The sequence below is a fragment of the Crinia signifera genome, chromosome 4, assembly GCF_055691185.1.
Source record: "Crinia signifera chromosome 4, ASM5569118v1, whole genome shotgun sequence".
Classification (NCBI taxonomy): Eukaryota; Metazoa; Chordata; class Amphibia; order Anura; family Myobatrachidae; genus Crinia; species Crinia signifera.
The window spans coordinates 278,223,887-278,242,473 of NC_139220.1; the positions used below are offsets into that span (position 1 = coordinate 278,223,887).

At 44.8% G+C, this 18,587-nt stretch overlaps 1 protein-coding gene and 18 non-coding genes across 19 annotated transcripts; all 19 read left to right on the forward strand.

Annotated features, from left to right (window-relative positions):
• Positions 1-1,005: 1,005 nt before the first annotated feature.
• LOC146075446 (uncharacterized) lies at positions 1,006-17,848 on the forward strand. Its single transcript, XM_083184704.1, has 22 exons — positions 1,006-1,253; positions 1,958-2,025; positions 3,380-3,428; positions 3,786-3,823; positions 4,784-4,810; positions 5,413-5,443; positions 6,086-6,155; positions 7,017-7,060; positions 7,417-7,454; positions 8,223-8,249; positions 9,106-9,136; positions 10,783-10,864; positions 11,089-11,144; positions 11,754-11,790; positions 12,830-12,863; positions 13,282-13,318; positions 13,672-13,739; positions 13,963-14,019; positions 14,746-14,781; positions 16,226-16,286; positions 16,642-16,678; positions 17,760-17,848. The coding sequence occupies exons 12-19, from the start codon at positions 10,851-10,853 to the stop codon at positions 14,752-14,754; spliced, it is 312 nt and encodes a 103-aa protein (XP_083040830.1). The 5' UTR covers positions 1,006-1,253; positions 1,958-2,025; positions 3,380-3,428; positions 3,786-3,823; positions 4,784-4,810; positions 5,413-5,443; positions 6,086-6,155; positions 7,017-7,060; positions 7,417-7,454; positions 8,223-8,249; positions 9,106-9,136; positions 10,783-10,850; the 3' UTR covers positions 14,755-14,781; positions 16,226-16,286; positions 16,642-16,678; positions 17,760-17,848.
• LOC146076845 (small nucleolar RNA SNORA16B/SNORA16A family) lies at positions 3,186-3,326 on the forward strand. The gene has a single exon (XR_014474237.1). It is a non-coding gene; the product is annotated as a small nucleolar RNA SNORA16B/SNORA16A family (small nucleolar RNA).
• Positions 3,587-3,719, forward strand: LOC146076854 (small nucleolar RNA SNORA44). The gene has a single exon (XR_014474246.1). It is a non-coding gene; the product is annotated as a small nucleolar RNA SNORA44 (small nucleolar RNA).
• On the forward strand, positions 4,322-4,392 carry LOC146076874 (small nucleolar RNA SNORD99). The gene has a single exon (XR_014474264.1). It is a non-coding gene; the product is annotated as a small nucleolar RNA SNORD99 (small nucleolar RNA).
• LOC146076852 (small nucleolar RNA SNORD49) lies at positions 5,519-5,589 on the forward strand. The gene has a single exon (XR_014474244.1). It is a non-coding gene; the product is annotated as a small nucleolar RNA SNORD49 (small nucleolar RNA).
• On the forward strand, positions 6,823-6,963 carry LOC146076844 (small nucleolar RNA SNORA16B/SNORA16A family). Its single transcript, XR_014474236.1, has one exon. It is a non-coding gene; the product is annotated as a small nucleolar RNA SNORA16B/SNORA16A family (small nucleolar RNA).
• On the forward strand, positions 7,218-7,350 carry LOC146076855 (small nucleolar RNA SNORA44). The gene has a single exon (XR_014474247.1). It is a non-coding gene; the product is annotated as a small nucleolar RNA SNORA44 (small nucleolar RNA).
• Positions 7,828-7,898, forward strand: LOC146076875 (small nucleolar RNA SNORD99). Its single transcript, XR_014474265.1, has one exon. It is a non-coding gene; the product is annotated as a small nucleolar RNA SNORD99 (small nucleolar RNA).
• On the forward strand, positions 9,214-9,284 carry LOC146076853 (small nucleolar RNA SNORD49). The gene has a single exon (XR_014474245.1). It is a non-coding gene; the product is annotated as a small nucleolar RNA SNORD49 (small nucleolar RNA).
• On the forward strand, positions 10,894-11,034 carry LOC146076846 (small nucleolar RNA SNORA16B/SNORA16A family). The gene has a single exon (XR_014474238.1). It is a non-coding gene; the product is annotated as a small nucleolar RNA SNORA16B/SNORA16A family (small nucleolar RNA).
• On the forward strand, positions 11,185-11,319 carry LOC146076843 (small nucleolar RNA SNORA16B/SNORA16A family). The gene has a single exon (XR_014474235.1). It is a non-coding gene; the product is annotated as a small nucleolar RNA SNORA16B/SNORA16A family (small nucleolar RNA).
• On the forward strand, positions 12,202-12,272 carry LOC146076871 (small nucleolar RNA SNORD99). Its single transcript, XR_014474262.1, has one exon. It is a non-coding gene; the product is annotated as a small nucleolar RNA SNORD99 (small nucleolar RNA).
• Positions 13,125-13,197, forward strand: LOC146076861 (small nucleolar RNA SNORD65). Its single transcript, XR_014474252.1, has one exon. It is a non-coding gene; the product is annotated as a small nucleolar RNA SNORD65 (small nucleolar RNA).
• Positions 13,401-13,471, forward strand: LOC146076851 (small nucleolar RNA SNORD49). Its single transcript, XR_014474243.1, has one exon. It is a non-coding gene; the product is annotated as a small nucleolar RNA SNORD49 (small nucleolar RNA).
• Positions 13,763-13,902, forward strand: LOC146076842 (small nucleolar RNA SNORA16B/SNORA16A family). The gene has a single exon (XR_014474234.1). It is a non-coding gene; the product is annotated as a small nucleolar RNA SNORA16B/SNORA16A family (small nucleolar RNA).
• Positions 14,061-14,196, forward strand: LOC146076840 (small nucleolar RNA SNORA16B/SNORA16A family). Its single transcript, XR_014474233.1, has one exon. It is a non-coding gene; the product is annotated as a small nucleolar RNA SNORA16B/SNORA16A family (small nucleolar RNA).
• LOC146076872 (small nucleolar RNA SNORD99) lies at positions 15,803-15,873 on the forward strand. Its single transcript, XR_014474263.1, has one exon. It is a non-coding gene; the product is annotated as a small nucleolar RNA SNORD99 (small nucleolar RNA).
• LOC146076862 (small nucleolar RNA SNORD65) lies at positions 16,485-16,556 on the forward strand. Its single transcript, XR_014474253.1, has one exon. It is a non-coding gene; the product is annotated as a small nucleolar RNA SNORD65 (small nucleolar RNA).
• Positions 16,752-16,822, forward strand: LOC146076850 (small nucleolar RNA SNORD49). Its single transcript, XR_014474242.1, has one exon. It is a non-coding gene; the product is annotated as a small nucleolar RNA SNORD49 (small nucleolar RNA).
• Positions 17,849-18,587: the final 739 nt, after the last annotated feature.

The window sequence follows — 18,587 nt, forward strand, 5'->3', positions numbered from 1 at the left end:
TTTATTTCGGAAGGCAGGAGAAATCATTCGATGGTCGGCGACCATCAAATGATTTATTCTGCTTGCAAATGTATACATGGTGCTATGTTAGTGAACACATCCCCTCGCATGGGGGGGAGGGGGGGGTGTGTTTGCAGGCGTTCAGCGAGGCAGCATTAAGCTGACAAGTGTGGACCCCCTGGGACTCCGCACACACTGCACCCATTGGGGGTTATTATAGTTCACTCGCAAAGGCACAATCACTCTCTTATGGATAAAACCATGTGCAGGTGGGGCAGATGTAACATGGGCAGAGAGAGTTAGATTTGGGCGGGGTTTGTACTTCAAACTGAAATCTATATTGAAGTGTAAAAATAAATCAGCCAGTATTTACCCTGCACATAAACAATAAAACACCCAAATGTATCTCTCTCTGCACATGTTACATCGGCCCCACCTGCAGTGCACATGGTTTTGTTCATGAGAGTGATTGTGCCTTTCCGAGTGAACTAGAATAACCCCATTGTACAAGTACCATTGTAAATGGATGTGTGTGTAACTGTATATATCTTAGGGATGGCCATTGACTATTAATGTTTATGGCCGATGACGATGTAGTATTGCCATCGATGTTGGGGGGAACCGATGGTTTCCCTCCATCGATGACACAGCAGAAGTTGAACGGAAAAGGTATGTTTTAGTTTCCCCAGTTTCCCAAGGTGCCGGGACAGCGAGCATAGCTCTGCCCCTGAGACCCGTGTAGTCCTACCCCCTGGTTCTGATTGGCCTACCAGCCAGTAATTTAAAGAGAATGGATGATCTTCGATATGTAAACCATCGATGGTTACCCATCCCATAGTCCTTTACAATCGATGACGACCGCACCGATGGTCATCCCTACCCTGTCTATGTATGATTTTTTTTTGTATTTGTGGTTAGCCTTCGATGGATTCAAACCATCGAATGTGTGTGTCTGATGCATCGATGGTTCATGGACATCGATGACAGCTATATAAGCCTGCCGGCACAAACCTTCCCCCTCACACTACGAAGCCTTAGCCATGTTTGCGCCAGTGAAGTCCGAGTCCAGCTGGGGGTGGCGGCCTGGGTGGGAAGAGCGACTCCGACTGCCCGATGCAGCGGTCACGGCTTCTCCACCCGGCCAGGATACCAGGGCGTCAGAGAGAGGGCCGAGCACGGAGGCTCCTGTGCACCTGGCATCGTGGCCAGAAATGCCCGCAGTGCGCCGACCCGGCCGCGGGAAGAGGGCGGAGGTGAGACGGATGCTCTGGTGTCTCCTTGACGGTGTCGGGGCAGCGCCATGTGCGTGGAGGTGGGGATGCATGGGCAGCGCCATGTGCCCGGTGCATCGAGGGGAGTGCGGGGACCAGTGCCATGTGCCCGGTGCATCGAGGGGGTTGCGGGGAAAGTGCCATGTGCCCGGTGCGGGGCAGCGCCATGTGCGTGTAGGGGGATGCATGGGCAGCGCCATTTGCCCGGTGGGGGGCAGTGCCATGTGCGTGTAGGGGGATGCATGGGCAGCGCCATTTGCCCGGTGGGGGGCAGTGCCATGTGCGTGTAGGGGGATGCATGGGCAGCGCCATTTGCCCGGTGCGGGGGCAGCGCCATGTGACCGGTGCGGTAAGCTGCATATTGCAGCAGCCTGAATGCTCTTACTAGCCCTTACTGATACTGACCCTCTCTACTATTGGCCGTGAGTTTCTATCCCTATACAGTATATAATCTTACTGTACCCTCACTTGCGCGCTGATGTATAACCCCCGGCCTTCTGGCTCTGATGTCCTCTGCTTGCTGCTTTGTCAGCCATGTTGCACAGGAGTAACTCCCACCCTCTGGCCTGCTGTGTATATAGTGAGCAACAGCTGGCTGAGAGCAGTTCTGGCTCTTCTAGCTGTCTGTACTCACTGGCTATAGTTGGTCTTTTTCAGTTAAAGCAATTTTTCCACTTCTGTTTTAGGATCAAGGTGACTAAAGACTTTGCTACCTGTTGAAAAGGGAATGTTGCTGATTCAGTCACTGGACTTGGTAAGAGATGTTCTGTGACTAATGTAACTGCACAGACTTGCAGGTCTAATGCTACATTGTTTGAAACACAATGCTGTAGTATGGCTCAATCTGTTATTACTGCAACTGCCTGTGGATTAGATCACAATCAATAGGTTGACAGTGACGGAAGGTAGATATGCTTTTCAAGGAGTTTTTTGGTGTCATTTGACACCTAAGCACATGGATCCCCCATACACTAGATGATATAGTAAGATGTCGCACAGAAGGGCTCTTCTGTGCAAAATATCTTACTATGTGTACTAGGGTTGGCCATCGCCACAATTGCAAATTAGATTGCTGGTGGTAGACTATGATGACAGTCGATGGTTGTAACTGAATGGCCATCTCTTTTTTGCCTCTGACTGGCCCATGTTCCAATCAGAACCTAGGAGTGGAGTGTCCCAGCTCCTTGGCTAAGCATAAAAAAAACGTTAAAGGCAAACAATCTGGTTCTCCCCATCAATGGACAAAAAGACTCTAATCAGTCGTAAACCACTGCTTTTGAATCCTCAATGGCCAATGGTCATCCCTAGTGTGTAAACTGAATAGTTAATGATGGACGCTCCCATGCATCGTTAATGACACTCCCTTTCCTCAACATGTACAGATGGGGGAGGTCCTCTTTAGTGACAGCCATGCTGATTGGCTCCAGCTCCCCACTTCTCATTCAGCTTCTCATTTTGGCAGCGATCATTTAAGGCAGGCATGTCCAAACTGTGACCCTCCAGTTGTTGTCAAACTACACATCCCAGCATGCCTTGCCAGTGTTTGCATTCCGTAATAGCAAAACTATGGCAAGGCATACTGGGATGTGTGGTTTCACAACAGCTGGAGGGCCACAGTTTGGACATGCCTGATTTAAGGTGTATGGAACTTTATTTGCCCTTTCATCACTCACCATGCTATTGGCCAGGGGCCTCCTTCTGCTGCTCGGCACAATTCTCTTCCCATTTAGAGGACATGTGGATTATAGAGCATGAATGGTATGAAAACCTTGTGTCAACAGTCTTGTGTACCTTTTTATATATAGCATCCTCTTCCACTGCACTCTCCACTCCCAGGATGGGTGCAGTGGCCTGTGATATAGATTTGTTTTTAAACTTATAACTTTTATAGTTTTTACATTTATTTCTGGTGTAGAAGGCCCTGATCGAAGCCGTGTTAGAGGATTATCTGTAACTAGCTCGGTCAAACAGAGGCCGACATTGAGGTTTTTCCCTTGACGGTCGCTGCTCCGGCTGATGTGCTGGTGCCCAGCAACATTGTAGGGAAATACAGCAATAGTATGGAGTGAAGTTGCTGTTATCTGTGTAACACCATATGTCTCTTGCAGGTCTTCCTTCTGCCAGCCTCCTCATCCCCATCATACAGCTGCCATAACGGTGAGTGGTCCCTGAAGATCCCACAAACACAGCTCTGACCCTAGTGCAGCCTGGTTGCTATTGTGGACAGTGAGCTCAGTGACTATTTACTGCATTGTGTATGCATATACAGATTGTCAGGTTGCAGAACTTGTGACCCGCTTAATCTTGTGTTGTCTGAGCATGTAAACCGAGGACTGCAGCTAGCTCCATAGCAGCAGCTTCTCCATTAGCATGCAAGAGAGACGAAGGGTCTTTGACAGCTTGGGTTCTCTGTATTGTCCATGGCTGCCACTCAACCCTCCAACAGTGTCTTGTTTGCACCCTAGGCTTTCACCTTATGGGGTTCTGTACTTATAACACATTTATGTTTTACAGATCAATTAATGGCTAAAGATGAGGCCCTCTTATGACAGGTAATGTGTTCACTTATGTGGTTTCTTTACATAGAAGTGTAAAAATGACATTATTACCCATATACATACAGAGTAACTGTCTCGTTAATACTCTGCCTCTTAAATGGTCACGGAATGTAGTAACCATCTTAGTTTAGCATGGGTCTTCAAACTGCAGCCCTCCAGATGTTGTGAAAATACACATCCCAGCATGCCTTGCCACAGTTTTGCTATAAGGGAGTGTTAAAACAGTGGCAAGGCATGCTGGGATTTGTAACTTCACAACATCTGGAGGGCCACTGTTTTGAAGACCCATGGCTTATCAGGTTGAGCTGTGATGGAGATTTCTATCCAGAACTTGAATTCAGTAGATGACACTCGCCCCTCTAGTATCCATCTAATTACATTGCCATTAAGCTATTTACTCACTATTAAATGCCTCTGGGCCCGTGTGCTGGTGGTCCTACATTAGTCTCCACACAACTCTACTTGCTCAGATTATTCTGCACTGGGACCGCTGCTGGTCGATGATGACTACATATTGGGAGACTGTTGGATGACTCCTTGCGGATATGGGACTGAGCCCAGCAAGCGCTTCAACAATATAGAAGCGTTTACTTCCACTTGTATTAAGGAGATCTGAGCCCATAGTTGCTCATGGGACAAATGACTAATCTTGTAGTGATGGCAGGCCTATCATTCTGTGGGGGCATGGGTTCATGAGAATATGGCTTGTCTTATTGCAGTAGTAGGTCATGGAGTATGAGATCAGTACTTGTACATATTTATTTGATGTCCCTGGCTCCTAGCAACTGCTGCTTACCGTTATAGCTTCCTAAATGACTGGTTTGAAGTACAAGATACTTAAATTGACTTAATCATGTAAGCAGTAACTTTGTAAATGAGCATATGATCTTGTTCCCTTCCAGCAATGCATTCATTTTTAATTATTATTTTTTTTTTTTCCTTTATACCTTTCAGGTGAACATTTGTCTTCAGAAAAGCAAGGTGAGCCTTGACACCGCCCATCTTCATTAGGTTTAACACTAAAATATAGCCACTGAAGTTATTGTTGCACAAAGGCCTAGATACTGGCCAGAACCAGTTCTCAGTGCTAGTGGCCCCGTCTTAAGGATTAGCTCTGAGCAAGAGTATCCATTTGTAGTACAGTATGCAGATTGGAGAATGGTATAGTTCCCTACTGGCACTTGGCCACCACTTGCCTGTATTGTGTCCAGTATCTGAGTGCTAATCCTTCCTTCAGCGTGACACACCCCTAGTCCCTAACATTCCTTCCCGACAGTCAAACCCTCCCTGGCATACTATTGTTGGGGTTTTTGGTATGTGCCCAATACATCCCTTCCCTACAGTACAGGGAGGCTGTGTAACTGCTCCCTGTAGGGTCTGTACAATTCTAGTATCTGCCGCTATACATGGATGTAAATGATGAAGCAGAACCAACATTAGCTGGAATTACCGGCTGAACTCTCTTGTTGAGAACAGGTCTCCTGACTGCATCCATGCTATACATTGGGAGGGGGGAGGATTTTATTAAGAAAACAAATTGTAACCGTCAAGACCTTTCCTAATCCTTTCTCTTCTCATCCCAGATTGATGTCCCTCAGTCACGAGTCTGCATAGGTAAGTCTAGTGCTTGGGCTAATTGCACGTTGTCTGTTTGTTGAGCACTGGGGGTGTCCGGTAGTTTCTAGACTGTGACATGATGAGACTCTGGAATAGGAAGTGCCGTCAGATACGATAACTGATGAGAGCGTTCCACTCTGACTTGCAGTCTAATACTGTTCCCCAGCCATAGCCTTAAATGCCTACATTTTAAATTTCAAAAGCCTTCATTTAGGTGAAATTCTGTAAGTCTTAAGCTTGGGTATGCAGGTTTGTCCAATCCATCTGGGGCGGGAAAAACATCCTATAATGTGCCCCTACACTGTACCCAGGGGCAGCGCCATGTGCCCAGTGCAGGAAGCCGCATATTGCAGAAGCCTGAATGCTCTTGTTAGCCCTTACTGACCCCCTGTACTGTTGGCCATAAGTTTCTGTGTGTTCACTGTACCCTCACTTGCACACTGGTCAGATATATAAACCCCCTGGCTCTGATGTCCTCTCCCTGCTTGCTGCTTTGTCAGCCATGTTGCACAGGAGTAACTACCACCCCCTTGCCTGCTGTGTATATAGTGAGCAGCTCTGGCTCTTCTAGCTGTCTGTACTCACTGGCTATAGTTGGTCTTTTTCAGTTAAAGCAATTTTTCCACTTTTCTGTTTTAGGATCAAGGTGACTAAAGACTTTGCTACCTGTTGAAAAGGGAATGTTGCTGATTCAGTCACTGGACTTGTGGTAAGAGATGTAACTGCACAGACTTGCAGGTCTAATGCTACATTGTTTGAAACAGTGCTGTAGTATGGCTCAATCTGTTACTGCAACTGCCTGTGGTATAGATCACAATCAATAGATCAACAGTTTGACAGTGACAGAAGGTAGATATGCTTTTCAAGGAGTTTTTTGGTGTCATTTGACACCTGAGCACATGAATCCCCCCCCCCCCCCCCCCCCCAACTAATGTAGTGCTTAGTCCCCCATACACTAGGTGATATAGTAAGATATCGCTCAGAAGAGCCCTTCTGAGCAAAATATCTCTCATCCTTTTCCACTGCACTCTCCATTCCCAGGATGGTTGCAGTGGCCTGTGATATAGATTTGTTGGTACTTTAGTTTCACGGCAGCCGATATCTGATGCAATTTTGTACCTGTTCAAAACCCCACTATCCACTACGCATGGAGCTGATTTTATAGTGTGGCGAGCGCACCGAGCCCGGGGCGAGCATAGCGGATTACTGCGCTCGCCACACTATATAAAATCAACTCCATGCGTAGTGGATAGTGGGGTTATGCACAGGTAAAAAATCGATTGAACAATATCGGCCGCTGTGAAACTAAACAAGTACCGATTTTGTTTTTAAACCTATAACTTTTGTAGTGTCTACCTGTTTATTTCTGGTGTGTAGAAGGCCCTGATCGAAGCCGTGTTAGAGGATTATCTTTAACTAGCTCGGTCAAACAGAGGCCAACATTGAGGTTTTTCCCTTGACGGTCGCTGCTCCGGCTGATGTGCTGGTGCCCAGCAACATTCTAGGGAAATACAGCAATAGCATGGAGTGAAGTTGCTGTTATCTGTGTAACACCGTATGTCTCTTGCAGGTCTTCCTTCTGCCAGCCTCCTCCATCATACAGCTGCCATAATGGTGAGTGGTCCCTGAAGATCCCACAAACACAGCTCTGATCCTAGTGCAGCCTGGCTGCTGTTGTGGACAGTAAGCTCAGTGACTATTTACTGACTTGTGTATGCATATACAGATTGTCAGGTTGCAGAACTTGTACCTGCTTAATCCTGTGTTGTCCGAGCATGTAAACCGAGGACTGCAGCTAGCTCCATAGCAGCAGCTTCTCCATTAGCATGCAAGTGAGACGAAGGGTCTTTGACAGCTTGGGTTCTCTCTATTGTCCATGGCTGCCACTCAACCCTCCAACAGTGTCTTGTTTGCACCCTAGGCTTTCACCTTATGGGGTTCTGTACTTATAACACATTTATGTTTTACAGATCAATTAATGGATAAAGATGAAGCCCTCTTATCACAGGTAATGTGTTCACTTATGTGGTTTCTTTACATAGAAGTGTAAATGTGTTCACTTATGTGGTTTCTTTACATAGAAGTGTAAAAATGACATTATTACCCATATACATACAGAGTAACTGTCTCGTTAATACTCTGCCTCTTAAATGGTCACGGAATGCAGTAGCCCTCATAGTTTATAAGGTTGAGCTGTGATGGAGATTTCTATCCAGAACTTGAATTCAGTAGATGACCACTCGCCCCTCTAGTATCCATCTAATTACTTTGCCATTAAGCTACTTACTCACTGTTAAATGCCTCTGGGCTCGTGTGCTGGTGGTCCTACATTAGTCTGCACACAACTCTACTTGCTCAGATTCTTCTGCACCGGGACCGCTGCTGGTCGATGATGACTACATATTGGGAGACTGTTGGATGACTCCTTGCGGATATGGGACTGAGCCCAGCAAGCGCTTCAACAATATAGAAGTGTTTACTTCCACTTGTATTAAGGAGATCTATGAGCTCATGGGACAAATGACTATTGTAGTAATAGCAGGCCTATCATTCTTTGGGGGCATGGGTTCATGAGAATATGGCGTCTTGGAGTATGTCCCTGGCTCCTAGCAACTGCTGCTTACCATTATAGCTTCCTAAATGACTGGTTTGAAGTACAAGATACTAAAATGGACTTAATCATGTAAGCAGTAACTTTGTAAATGAGCATATGATCTTGTTCCCTTCCAGCAATGGATTCATTTTTTTTTTTTTTTTTCTTATTTATATCTTTCAGGTGAACATTTGTCTTCAGAAAAGCAAGGTGAGCCTTGTCACCGCCCATCTTCATTAGGTTTAACACTAAAATATAGCCACTGAATTTATTGCACAAAGGCCTAGATACTGGCCAGAACCAGGACTCTCAGTGCTAGTGGCCCCATCTTAAGTATTAGCTCTGAGCAAGAGTATACATTTTTAGTACAGTATTAGTGTGTACACGCGTTAAGATTTGGCTTATGATGTTCCCGATATAGGGAACATCGGAAGCCAAAACGCATGCTTTTTTAGGGCTTGCAAACCTGATGTGAAAATCGGCAGCCAGATAGAGGGCATGTAACACTATATATAGTGCAGATCTGCACTATATAGTGTAAATGGTGCCCCTCTAGCATGCCGCGAGTCCCGATGCAATCTGATCGCGTCAGGACTTATCTCACGGCATATCCTGCCGTGTGTACACCTTGTGAAGATTGGAGAATGGTATAGTTCCCTACTGGCACTTGGCCACCACTTGCCTGTATTGTGTCCAGTATCTGAGTGCTAATCCTTCAGCGTGACGCACCCCTAGTCCCTAACATTCCTTCCCGACAGTCAAACCCTCCCTGGCATACTATTGTTGGGGTTTTTGGTATGTGTCCAATACATCCCTTCCCTACAGTACAGGGATGCTGTGTAACTGCTCCCTGTAGGGTCTGTACAATTCTAGTATCTGCCGCTATACATGGATGTAAATGATGAAGCAGAACCAACATTAGCTGGAATTACCGGCTGAACTCTCTTGTTGAGAACAGGTCTCCTGACTGCATCCATGCTAAACATTGGGAGGGTTGGAGGCTTTTATTAAGAAAACAAATTGTAACTGTCAAGACCTTTCCTAATCCTTTCTCTTCTCATCCCAGATTGATGTCCCTCAGTCACGAGTCTGCATAGGTAAGTCTAGTGCTTGGGCTAATTGCACTTGGTCTGTTTTGGTTAAGCACTTGGGGTGTCCGGTAGTTTCTAGACTGTGACATGATGAGACTCTGGAATAGGAAGTGCCGTCAGATACGATAACTGATGAGAGCGTTCCACTCTGACTTGCAGTCTAATACTGTTCCCCAGCCATAGCTATAAATGCCTAAACTTTAAGTTCAGAAGCATTTTCATTTAGGTGACATTCTGGAAGTCTTAAGCTTGGGTACGCAGGTTTGTCCAATCCATCTGAGGGGGAAAAAATCTGTAATGGATCAGAAGGTGCCCATACACTGTACAATTGCTGGGTGATAATGTGCGCACGGCACATAGTATGTGCCGCCCATACACTTTGAACTAGATTGCATCGCATCTAGTTCAAAACACATGGTGCCCATGACAGAGTGTATGGGCACCTTAAGCAAATGACCAACCATTTGCTTCTAAATGCTAGAAGAAAAATTACTGGGCAAAATCAATTTGCTTTAATGCTTGCTATGTATCAGACCAACTTTCCTCCAACCGTCCAACTAGTTGCTGGGATGGAATAAAAATATGGTACTGGCTGGGAGCAAATGTAATATTTACTTCAGAAATTTGCTCCCAAAATCTGGATAAGGACAAACTGTCGCTCAGACACAGTACTGTAGTTGAACCGATTTGATTGAAACAATTTGACTGAATGTTTTTGTCCATTTTCCTGGGTTTGTGAGCACATTTGATTGTCCCTTTATCCCATACAGTACCAGATTTTCATTCCATCCAAGCAACTAGTTGGATGGTTGGAAGAAATTTGGTCTGTGACCAGCATAACAAATGATCCAAGCTGTGACTTGCCATTGTCTGTTTTCAATCTGACAAATCTTTTGCTATGTATTCAGCTGTATACCTTAAAACATCACTAACCTGGGCACATTTTGATAAACTTTTTAAACCTGATCCTTAAGGTGCCCACACATGGCTGACTTGATTTTATGATCCATCCAATTTCCCTTGATATCCAGATCACTCTTGGCCAAATGATATGCACACATGGAACAATTGTGTAAACAGTATTTAATGCAAAACATTAGTGTGTTGGCACATCCTTCATCATGGCTACACACTGGATGCTGTGCGCCAAATCTGCAAGATGGGCTATCTTTCTGCATGCTGAAGGGATCAGCAAGCAAGATGAGCGACCAGTGGGCACACATTGCGTTGTGATCATGCCCATACAAACAGTTTAAATGACAGGTCTTTCCAATTGGACAAAAACAGCCATATTGTTTAAAAAAAAAAAAAAAAAAAAAAATTCTGAATGTGGGAAGTATCTGTAGACCACAATCTTATAAACTAGATCGTTCCCTAATCAACCATTATCTGGTCTGTCACCATAAACTTAAAGCTGACATTTATAACACCTGTAAGTACAGTCTTCCAGTTACTGTGCTGTTCCAATAAGTGTGGTGGTACCTCCAGCGTGAGTGTGAGCCAGGCAACCATACATTGCACAGAAAATTCAGCTATTTTCTAATCTCATTAGTGCTTAGTTGTAATGAACAAATACAGAAACTCTATTACCTGGTTTTATTAACGTTGTTGAATTGTAAGCTTTGTATACTGACTTATCGCTCTTTTGCCAGGTCTGAAAGTCTGCTGTGCAAACTCACCTGAGCGCCTGATCAGTGATGTCTGAATCTTATAAAGGCCCATGGCAGTGACTAGGTAACTATCGATCTGTTGTGGAGTTTGTAGAAGGCCCTGATCGAAGCCGTGTTAGAGGATTATCTGTAACTAGCTCGGTCAAACAGAGGCCGACATTGAGGTTTTTCCCTTGACGGTCGCTGCTCCGGCTGATGTGCTGGTGCCCAGCAACATTGTAGGGAAATACAGCACTAGGGTATGGGGAGATGCTGCGATCAGACTGTAATGCCATGTGTCTCCTGCAGGTTCCCCTCTTGTCAGCCTCATCAGGCACTACCTGCATCATCCTGCCTCAATAGCGGTGAGTGGTCACTGTACTGTCCCACATGAAGCTCCCCAAACATGGCTCTGATCCAAGCTACAATAGCACTACCCACTGGCTTTTGTGGACAATAGTGAGCCCAGAGTAACGCTTCCCTGACGGTCGCTGGTTAGTGTCTGTACTATACCTGCAACATTACCTGGGAGCTACACCTGTGCCTATATAACTTGTGTGTGCTTTGTAGCCTAATTGTCTGAGGTATAACATTGGCTAATGCTGATGGACCTATAATATTCCATCCTGCTATAATGCCGCTTGAATGTGATCTGCTTTGTGCCAGTAAGAGGAATTGAGGATCCTGGGTAGGATGATCTCTCCCCCCCCCCCCCCCATGGAGCATCCTTCAAGAGCCATTTAGTAACTTTTTGATTTGGCTTTAACACAACATGCTATTTGAAATACTTTAGTTCTGACATCAATATAGTTCAATCCTCAATATATTCATGTATTACTGTAGGAAGTACATGGCATTTATAAGCTTAATATTGTGTATCATTCACGTGGCTGCTTTTGCTTATATAGCAGTAACTGATATGTGGTTTAGTATTGCGTGGTTTTCATTTTGTCCTACTTTTTTGTTTCTCTCAGGTGTAGGACATGGACCTAGCTTGTGGGACTATCCAAGGTAATGCATGCAGCTACATTTGCACTGTTCTAGATCAAAACAAAATCTGCACCTTTATTAGAAGTTTGCCAACTGCTGCATAAAGGAGCCAGTGAAAACGTTTAGAGGGTCTGACTTTTTTATTCCCATCTAAAATATATGAACTTGTATAGATTACACCCAAATGCCCTAAAATCTTACAACATGTTGCCAACTTTCCCATGTGCTCTTACTTAGTACCCTATGTATAGTGTGCTGCACCCAGTAGTGCCCCTATTTAAAGTAATCTACAGGGACACTTGATTGGAATGGTTGCACCGTAGCTGTGTATAGCGACCCAGAGGACACTTATACTGAGGGCCTCAGGTTTTGTTAGTGTCAGTGTTGGTACGCACACAACTGCTCAGAGAATCTCCTGACACTGGGACCGCTGCTGGTCAATGATGAGTCTATATTGGGAGACTGTTGGATGACTCCTTGCGGATATGGGACTGAGCCCAGCTGTGCTGTTACTGCTATAGTATTGTTGGACATTGATTAGCCAGAGGTTTTCTTTGTGTAATAGATGAGCTGTTATAACAAAATGTGGTGTCCCTGGCACCTAGCTACTGCTGCTCAGTATTTGCGTTTCCAAGGTAACACTCACTTAGGGGTCAATGTACTAAACTTGGAGAGAAAGTGGACCATAAACGTGCCAAGCAAGTCTTTTATTTTTTTTATAAACCCAGCCTTTAGCAAGCTTGTTAGGAGCTTATTGGCTGGTATTTAATCTCCATCCACTTCTCTCACCAATCCTTGGTTAGTAGACACCTTCATATGTAAAAAAAGCACTTGCCCCCTCTGTTTAGAAGGAATTGAAGCCAGCACTCAGCGATGTAAGTGAAAAAACAAAATAGCTTTTATTGCAAACACATCATTGCAAAAAATGACAGCTGTAGAGACCTGACAGCTGTTTCAACTGCTCCCAGGCAGTTTTCATCAGAGCATATTTTAATGAGCATTTGATCCTGTTCCCCCTCCATCATTGACTTCCTGATAAAGCTGCCTTTACATCTTTCAGGCAAACATCTGGAACACTGTCTTCAGAAAGAAAGGTGAGTCTTGGGACAGTCCATCTTCTATAGGTTGTGTGCCATTAAATATAATCCATCTGTAAGACTGGACTGCTAATTTAACTACAACATTGTACAGCAGACACTATCCAAAGGCAGTTACGGCTAAATTCTGGTAGCACATAATCTTAAAGACTTGCTCTGAGCAAGCTCTCCATTTATAATACAGTATGAGATTGGTATCATCACCTACAGTAAATGTTGTATAGACATTAACCATTGTCTGCCCCCATACATGGAGGTAAATGATGAAGCAGAACCAAAAATAGCTGGAATTACCGGCAGAACTCCTGTGTTGAGAACAGGTCTCCTGACTGCATCCATGTTTATCACTGGGAGGTTTTTACTTTTTTAGAAAACATTGGAATAGATGACTGATTGTCAAATGCTTCTCTTCTAGGCCCTGGTTGATGCCTCTCGGTTGCAAGTCTACAGAAGTAAGTCTAGTGCTTGGGCTCAGCACACAAAGGCCATCTGTCTGCTATATGTAGTGTCAGCATATTCAGTATTTCTAGACTGTGACGTGATGAGACTCTGGAATAGGAAGTGCCGTCAGAAGCGATAACTGACGAGAGCGTTCCACTCTGATTTGCAGTCTAATGCTTTGAATTTGTGTGGTGGTGCAGCTGTGAGCGTCCAAATGTAGAAACAATATATTTAGCATAACAGCAGTCGGGTATTTCCTCACAGCGCTGAGGTCATTGGTTCAATTGCCAGGTTAAGTATTTAGAATCGAAACACTTTCGTTTTTTGTTTTTTTAATTTGCCTTTTTTTTTTGCACACCCCTAGGTGTCTGGTACAGTACACAACACTGCGTGTCAACACCTCTGCCATGGAGCACCAGTGGGACTGAAGAGGTAACTATCAGCCTGTGATTGGATAAGGCCCTGATCGAAGCCGAGTTGGAGGATTATCTGTAACCAGCTCGGTCAAACAGAGGCCGACATTGAGTCTTTCCCTTGACGGTCGCTGCTCCGGCTGATGTGCTGGTGCCCAGCAACATTGTAGGGAAATACAGCAATTACAGCAATAGCATGGCGGGGAGATGCTGCTATCTAACACATATGATGTCTCTTGCAGGTCTCCTGTCTGCCAGCACGGCCTTGTCGCCTCTATTGTCATCCTTCTGCAATAATGGTGAGTGGTCTCTGTACTGTCCTGGCTGGAACTCAAAAAACCATGGCTCTTATCCAAGCTACAATAGTGTGACCTTGTCGCTGTTGTGGACAGTAGTGAGCCCAGAGTGCCGCTTCCCTGACGGTCGCTGGTTAGTGTACTGTACCTGATCTGCAACATTACATGGGAGCAACACCCACGCTGCTATGTCACTGCAGCTAATCACCGGGGACTTAGCAGCCTGTGCTTGATGTATAACCATTGGTAAATGCAGCCCCTGCTGGTGGATATCTGTAATTCCATTCTGCTGGATATCTGTAATTCCATTCTGCTGTAGTAATCTGCTTTGGGGCAGTAAGCAATTGAGGATCCCTGGTCAAAGTGTTGTCCCAGTAATATATCTAATGGCCCTCGTACACTGAGGTGATTTTGGGCACTTGCGACCAATCGGACCAAATCGGCTGTCCCTGACATGCTGTCAGGTTTGAGGTGCGGTCCTGTGAGCATTGGATCCGATCACCTGTCCTGGGACCTCCCTCCTGGCAGGTATCAGGGACGCATGCGATCAGTCATGTCAAATTGTGACGGACCGCACGCGACCCGGCGGCTCACACCAGTGTATGGGCACCGCAAGTCTAGTATGGTGTATAATTTGCATGATGGGAGCAAAGGCTTTGTGTATATAGCTGTAACTTCTGTGGTATTTAGTACTGTATAGCATGTTCATATTTTTGTTTTTCCCTTCAGGTGTCTTAACATCAATCAAGCTTGGGCCTATTGAAGGTAAAAGCTGATGCTATTCTTTTCTAGATCAGAATTGATTTACAGAAACACATACCTGACTGTATGACAAACTAGCTGCCTGGTCCCCTCCCAGGAACTGCCATGCAGCTAATAACTGATTAGGCAGCCTTTGTGGCCCCTCCCACTCCGTGGCTGTAAATTAGCCGCTGCTGGTAAAATAAGCAGTCCTGGCATCTGTTTATGGGGGGTATGCATTCTGCCATCGCTATTTCTGACGTGGGAAATGGCGGCTGCTCCCTATTCAATGCTGTCATTAACGACAGCATTGATGTGGGATCACGGCAGAATGGGCCCGACTTCAGAAACTGTAGGGCCCGTTCTGCTAACGGCCGCAGATTGACAATCCATGGCTGTTTTTGTGGCCGTGCCCCCTTTGTACCCATCGGCAGGTGGGACATTGAATCCAGTCTGTTATGCGGTCAATCTGACAGCAAACGGGCCTGGATCATGGCTGTCGACGGGTATCGACAGCCGTGATCCCACATTGCATGCCCCCGATATCTTAATGTAAACTTGTGAAGGTCTGCCAACAATGGTTTATTAATGTCTAAAATTTAACACAACCCAATTAAGAAAACATGTTCTGACCACTTTGAGGCTGGTTCTCCAATATAACAGAATAACATGAGGGCCTCATGGCTTTTGTTAATTCCTATATGGGGCAGTACGGGTGGTGTAATGGTTAGCATTACCCTCACAGCACTGAGGTCATGGGTTCGATCCCCACCATGGCCCTAACTGGAGTTTGTGTATATACTCCCCATACTTGCATGAGTTTCCTCCCACAATCCAAAACTATACTGGTCGGTTATTTGGCTCCTAACCAAATTAACCCTAGAATGTGGTAGGGAATATAGATTGTAAGTTCAACTGGGGCAGGGACTGATGTGAAAGGTCAAATATTCTTGGAGTGCTGCAGAATGTGCTATATAAGAAACTAAATGAATATTGGTACGCACATAACTTAGTCTGAGAATATCCTGCTGACACCGGGAGCTCTGCTGGTCTATGATGACTATATATTGGGAGACTGTTGGATGACTCCTTGCGGATATGGGACTGAGCCCAGCAAGTGCTGCAGTCATACAGCATCCACTTGTATTAGGAGACCTAGGTGCTACAATTGTTTATGGGACAAATGACTTGTTTTGGTCTAGTAGTAATGGCTGACGGATCACTTACACTGAGACAATTGTCCTGTGGAGCATATGGGTTTGAGAATGTGGCTTATTGACGTACTAGGTTTTGTGGCTTATTACGTACTAGGTTTTGGTGTATTAGATCAGTTTTTTATGAATAATTATGGTGCTTACCATTAGTTACCACAATGACTGCCTCAGTGTGTTGAACAGGTTGGCATTGGGTGCTTAAGGGATTTAATCAAGCAGCATTTTAATTGGAATTGTATCCTGTTCCCCTGTAGAAGTGTCTTCCTGACAAGCTGCCTTCACAGCACATATGGAACACTGTCTTCAGAAAGCAAGGTGAGTCTTGGATAGCCAATCTTCTAGAACTCCAGTTAATGGCACAAACTTATCTGTAGACCGCTGTACAATGTCATGGTTAAATTAAATACATCTAAGGCCCAGACACTGGCCAAAGGCAGTTATATCTAAATGCTGGTAGCACATAATCTGGCTCAGGCTACAAGATTTGTAGTATCAGCCGCTATACATGGAGGTAAATGATGAAGCAGAACCAAAATAGCTGGAATTACCGGCAGAACTCTTGTGTTGAGAACCGGTCTCCTGACTGCATCCATGTCTATTATTGGGAGGTTTTTATTTTTAAGACAACTCATTGGAACAGATGTCTGATTCTCAAATGCTTCTCTTCTAGGCCCTGGTTGATGTTTCTCGGTTGCAAGTCTACAGAAGTAAGTCTAGTGCTTGGGCTCAGCAGGCAGATGGCCTTTGTGCAATGTGTAGGGTCTACTTTGGGCAAGACTGTGACATGATGAGACTCTGGAATAGGAAGTGCCGTCAGAGGCGATAACTGACGAGAACGTTCCACTCTGATTTTCAGTCTAATGTGGTGAACCTGCCAGAATGTAAAGGAAGCAACTTGTACTTAAAAAGTTCCTAATGGTGCCCATTCACAGTGCGAGGTAATGCGTGCCCCCAAGCACAGCACAAAGTGTGGGCTGCAGGTACTTTTTGAACTAGATCATATTGCATCTAGTTCAAAATGCAAGGTGCGACACACCTTTTATGTAGATAAACAAAATGTGATCTGCACTTAATGGTAATAAGCTTGCTGTGGGGACATCTAGTTAGCCCTGGTGGGCAGGCGCATGCTGCAGCTTACCGGGGGCTGTATTCCAACTGGCTCAGGCAGGGCCGCAGTGGCTGAAAACAGGTTGCTTTTAATCGGGAGATCTAACAGGATAGCGCAGTTAAAATCAGTTTCATCCACTTCGTTTTATGAGATAATTGCATGCCCCATGTTCCAAAGCCATATCTATACCTACCTGAATGCTGCATTTCAGAGACAAGGAGTAAGGCTCCCAAAATGGAAACGTGAAAGAGGAATAAGCAGGTTCTGCATATTTTAGTATCCAATCTCACCTTGGACCCAGGTTGGTGAGGTGTGGACCTTGGTCAAGGAATGGTGTGAAAGCACCAGTATTTTATGCTTGTCAACAAATCGGGTAATTCAACCTGGGCTATAAGAAGGGTGCCCCCTGCGTTCAATGTGAAAGTTCTGCGATCCCTGATCTGACACAACTGTGAGATGTGACCTGGGCATTAAGGGTGATCTGATGCTTTCAGCAAGATGCCCAGCAGTACAACTTTTCTTGTGGCACAGGCAATCTGCCATATTGCACTTGTAAAGCCAGCTGTAACTGCATCATGGCAATAGGAGTCTAGATTCCAGTGTATAAGTGGCAGACTAGCTTCAATTTGACACCTTTTTAATCTGGTTTATCTTAATCCCTTACACTTTTCTCATTCTAGGTGTGGACATACAGACCCTCTACTGAAGACGTGAATGCACAATGCTGTATTTGTATACACATAAAGGCAATAAAACTGATTGAACATGAGTGCGTCTTGTCTATTTTATACTTATATGCTAAACAAAACTTACACCGTGCAAGAGTTTGTGTAAATGCTCTGCCCAACAGTAGGTATTCTGGGTGTGAGGCACTAATACAAACCCTGTTATCGTGGTTCATACTGCCCGTGGTGAGACCATTTGGTTGCTATGGGCAATATCACCTCTCCATGGTGATGCCTCTAGCATGTTCAAAGGAAAGCCTTAAACACACCCTTTCCATGTGACGGATGCAGTGTCGTAATAGGTAAATAAGCCATGTTAATTATTGGAATGAGCAAAAAAGAGGGGAGTACAGCGCTAGGTTTAACTGAAAAGAATGTACACTACCACATGTACATAAATTCAAAACATTTATTATACAAAGGAATAAATGAGAGCTCTCATAAAAACATATATAGTGATAATAAAACAAGATATAAAAAACATATATAGTGATAATAAAACAAGATATAAAAGCAATCATACAGAGGCTCTCTGAATATAGCTCCACAGTGTAAGCATCAGCACATGTATAGTTACCAGAGGGAGACGGGGGGGCATGTGTAATCTCCTTGGTGATTATACTGCATGGGTATGTCCCAATCCGGATAAAATGCCCAGTAGTCCAGGAATCAATATAAAGATGGTTTTAGGCAGTCCTTATGGTATATAGATACCAGGCTTGGTGTTGCAATGGCTGCTTGGAAAGGAAAGGTCCTGGAGGGTGGTAAACTGGTCCGGAAGTA

What these genes read in the sequence shown, in the direction of transcription:
- LOC146075446 (XM_083184704.1), top strand. An exon ending in ATCATCCTGCCTCAATAGCG is followed by an intron (nt 11,145 to 11,753) that starts GTGAGTGGTCAC and finishes TGTTTCTCTCAG; the next exon opens with GTGTAGGACATGGACCTAGC. An exon ending in CACTGTCTTCAGAAAGAAAG is followed by an intron (nt 12,864 to 13,281) that starts GTGAGTCTTGGG and finishes CTTCTCTTCTAG; the next exon opens with GCCCTGGTTGATGCCTCTCG.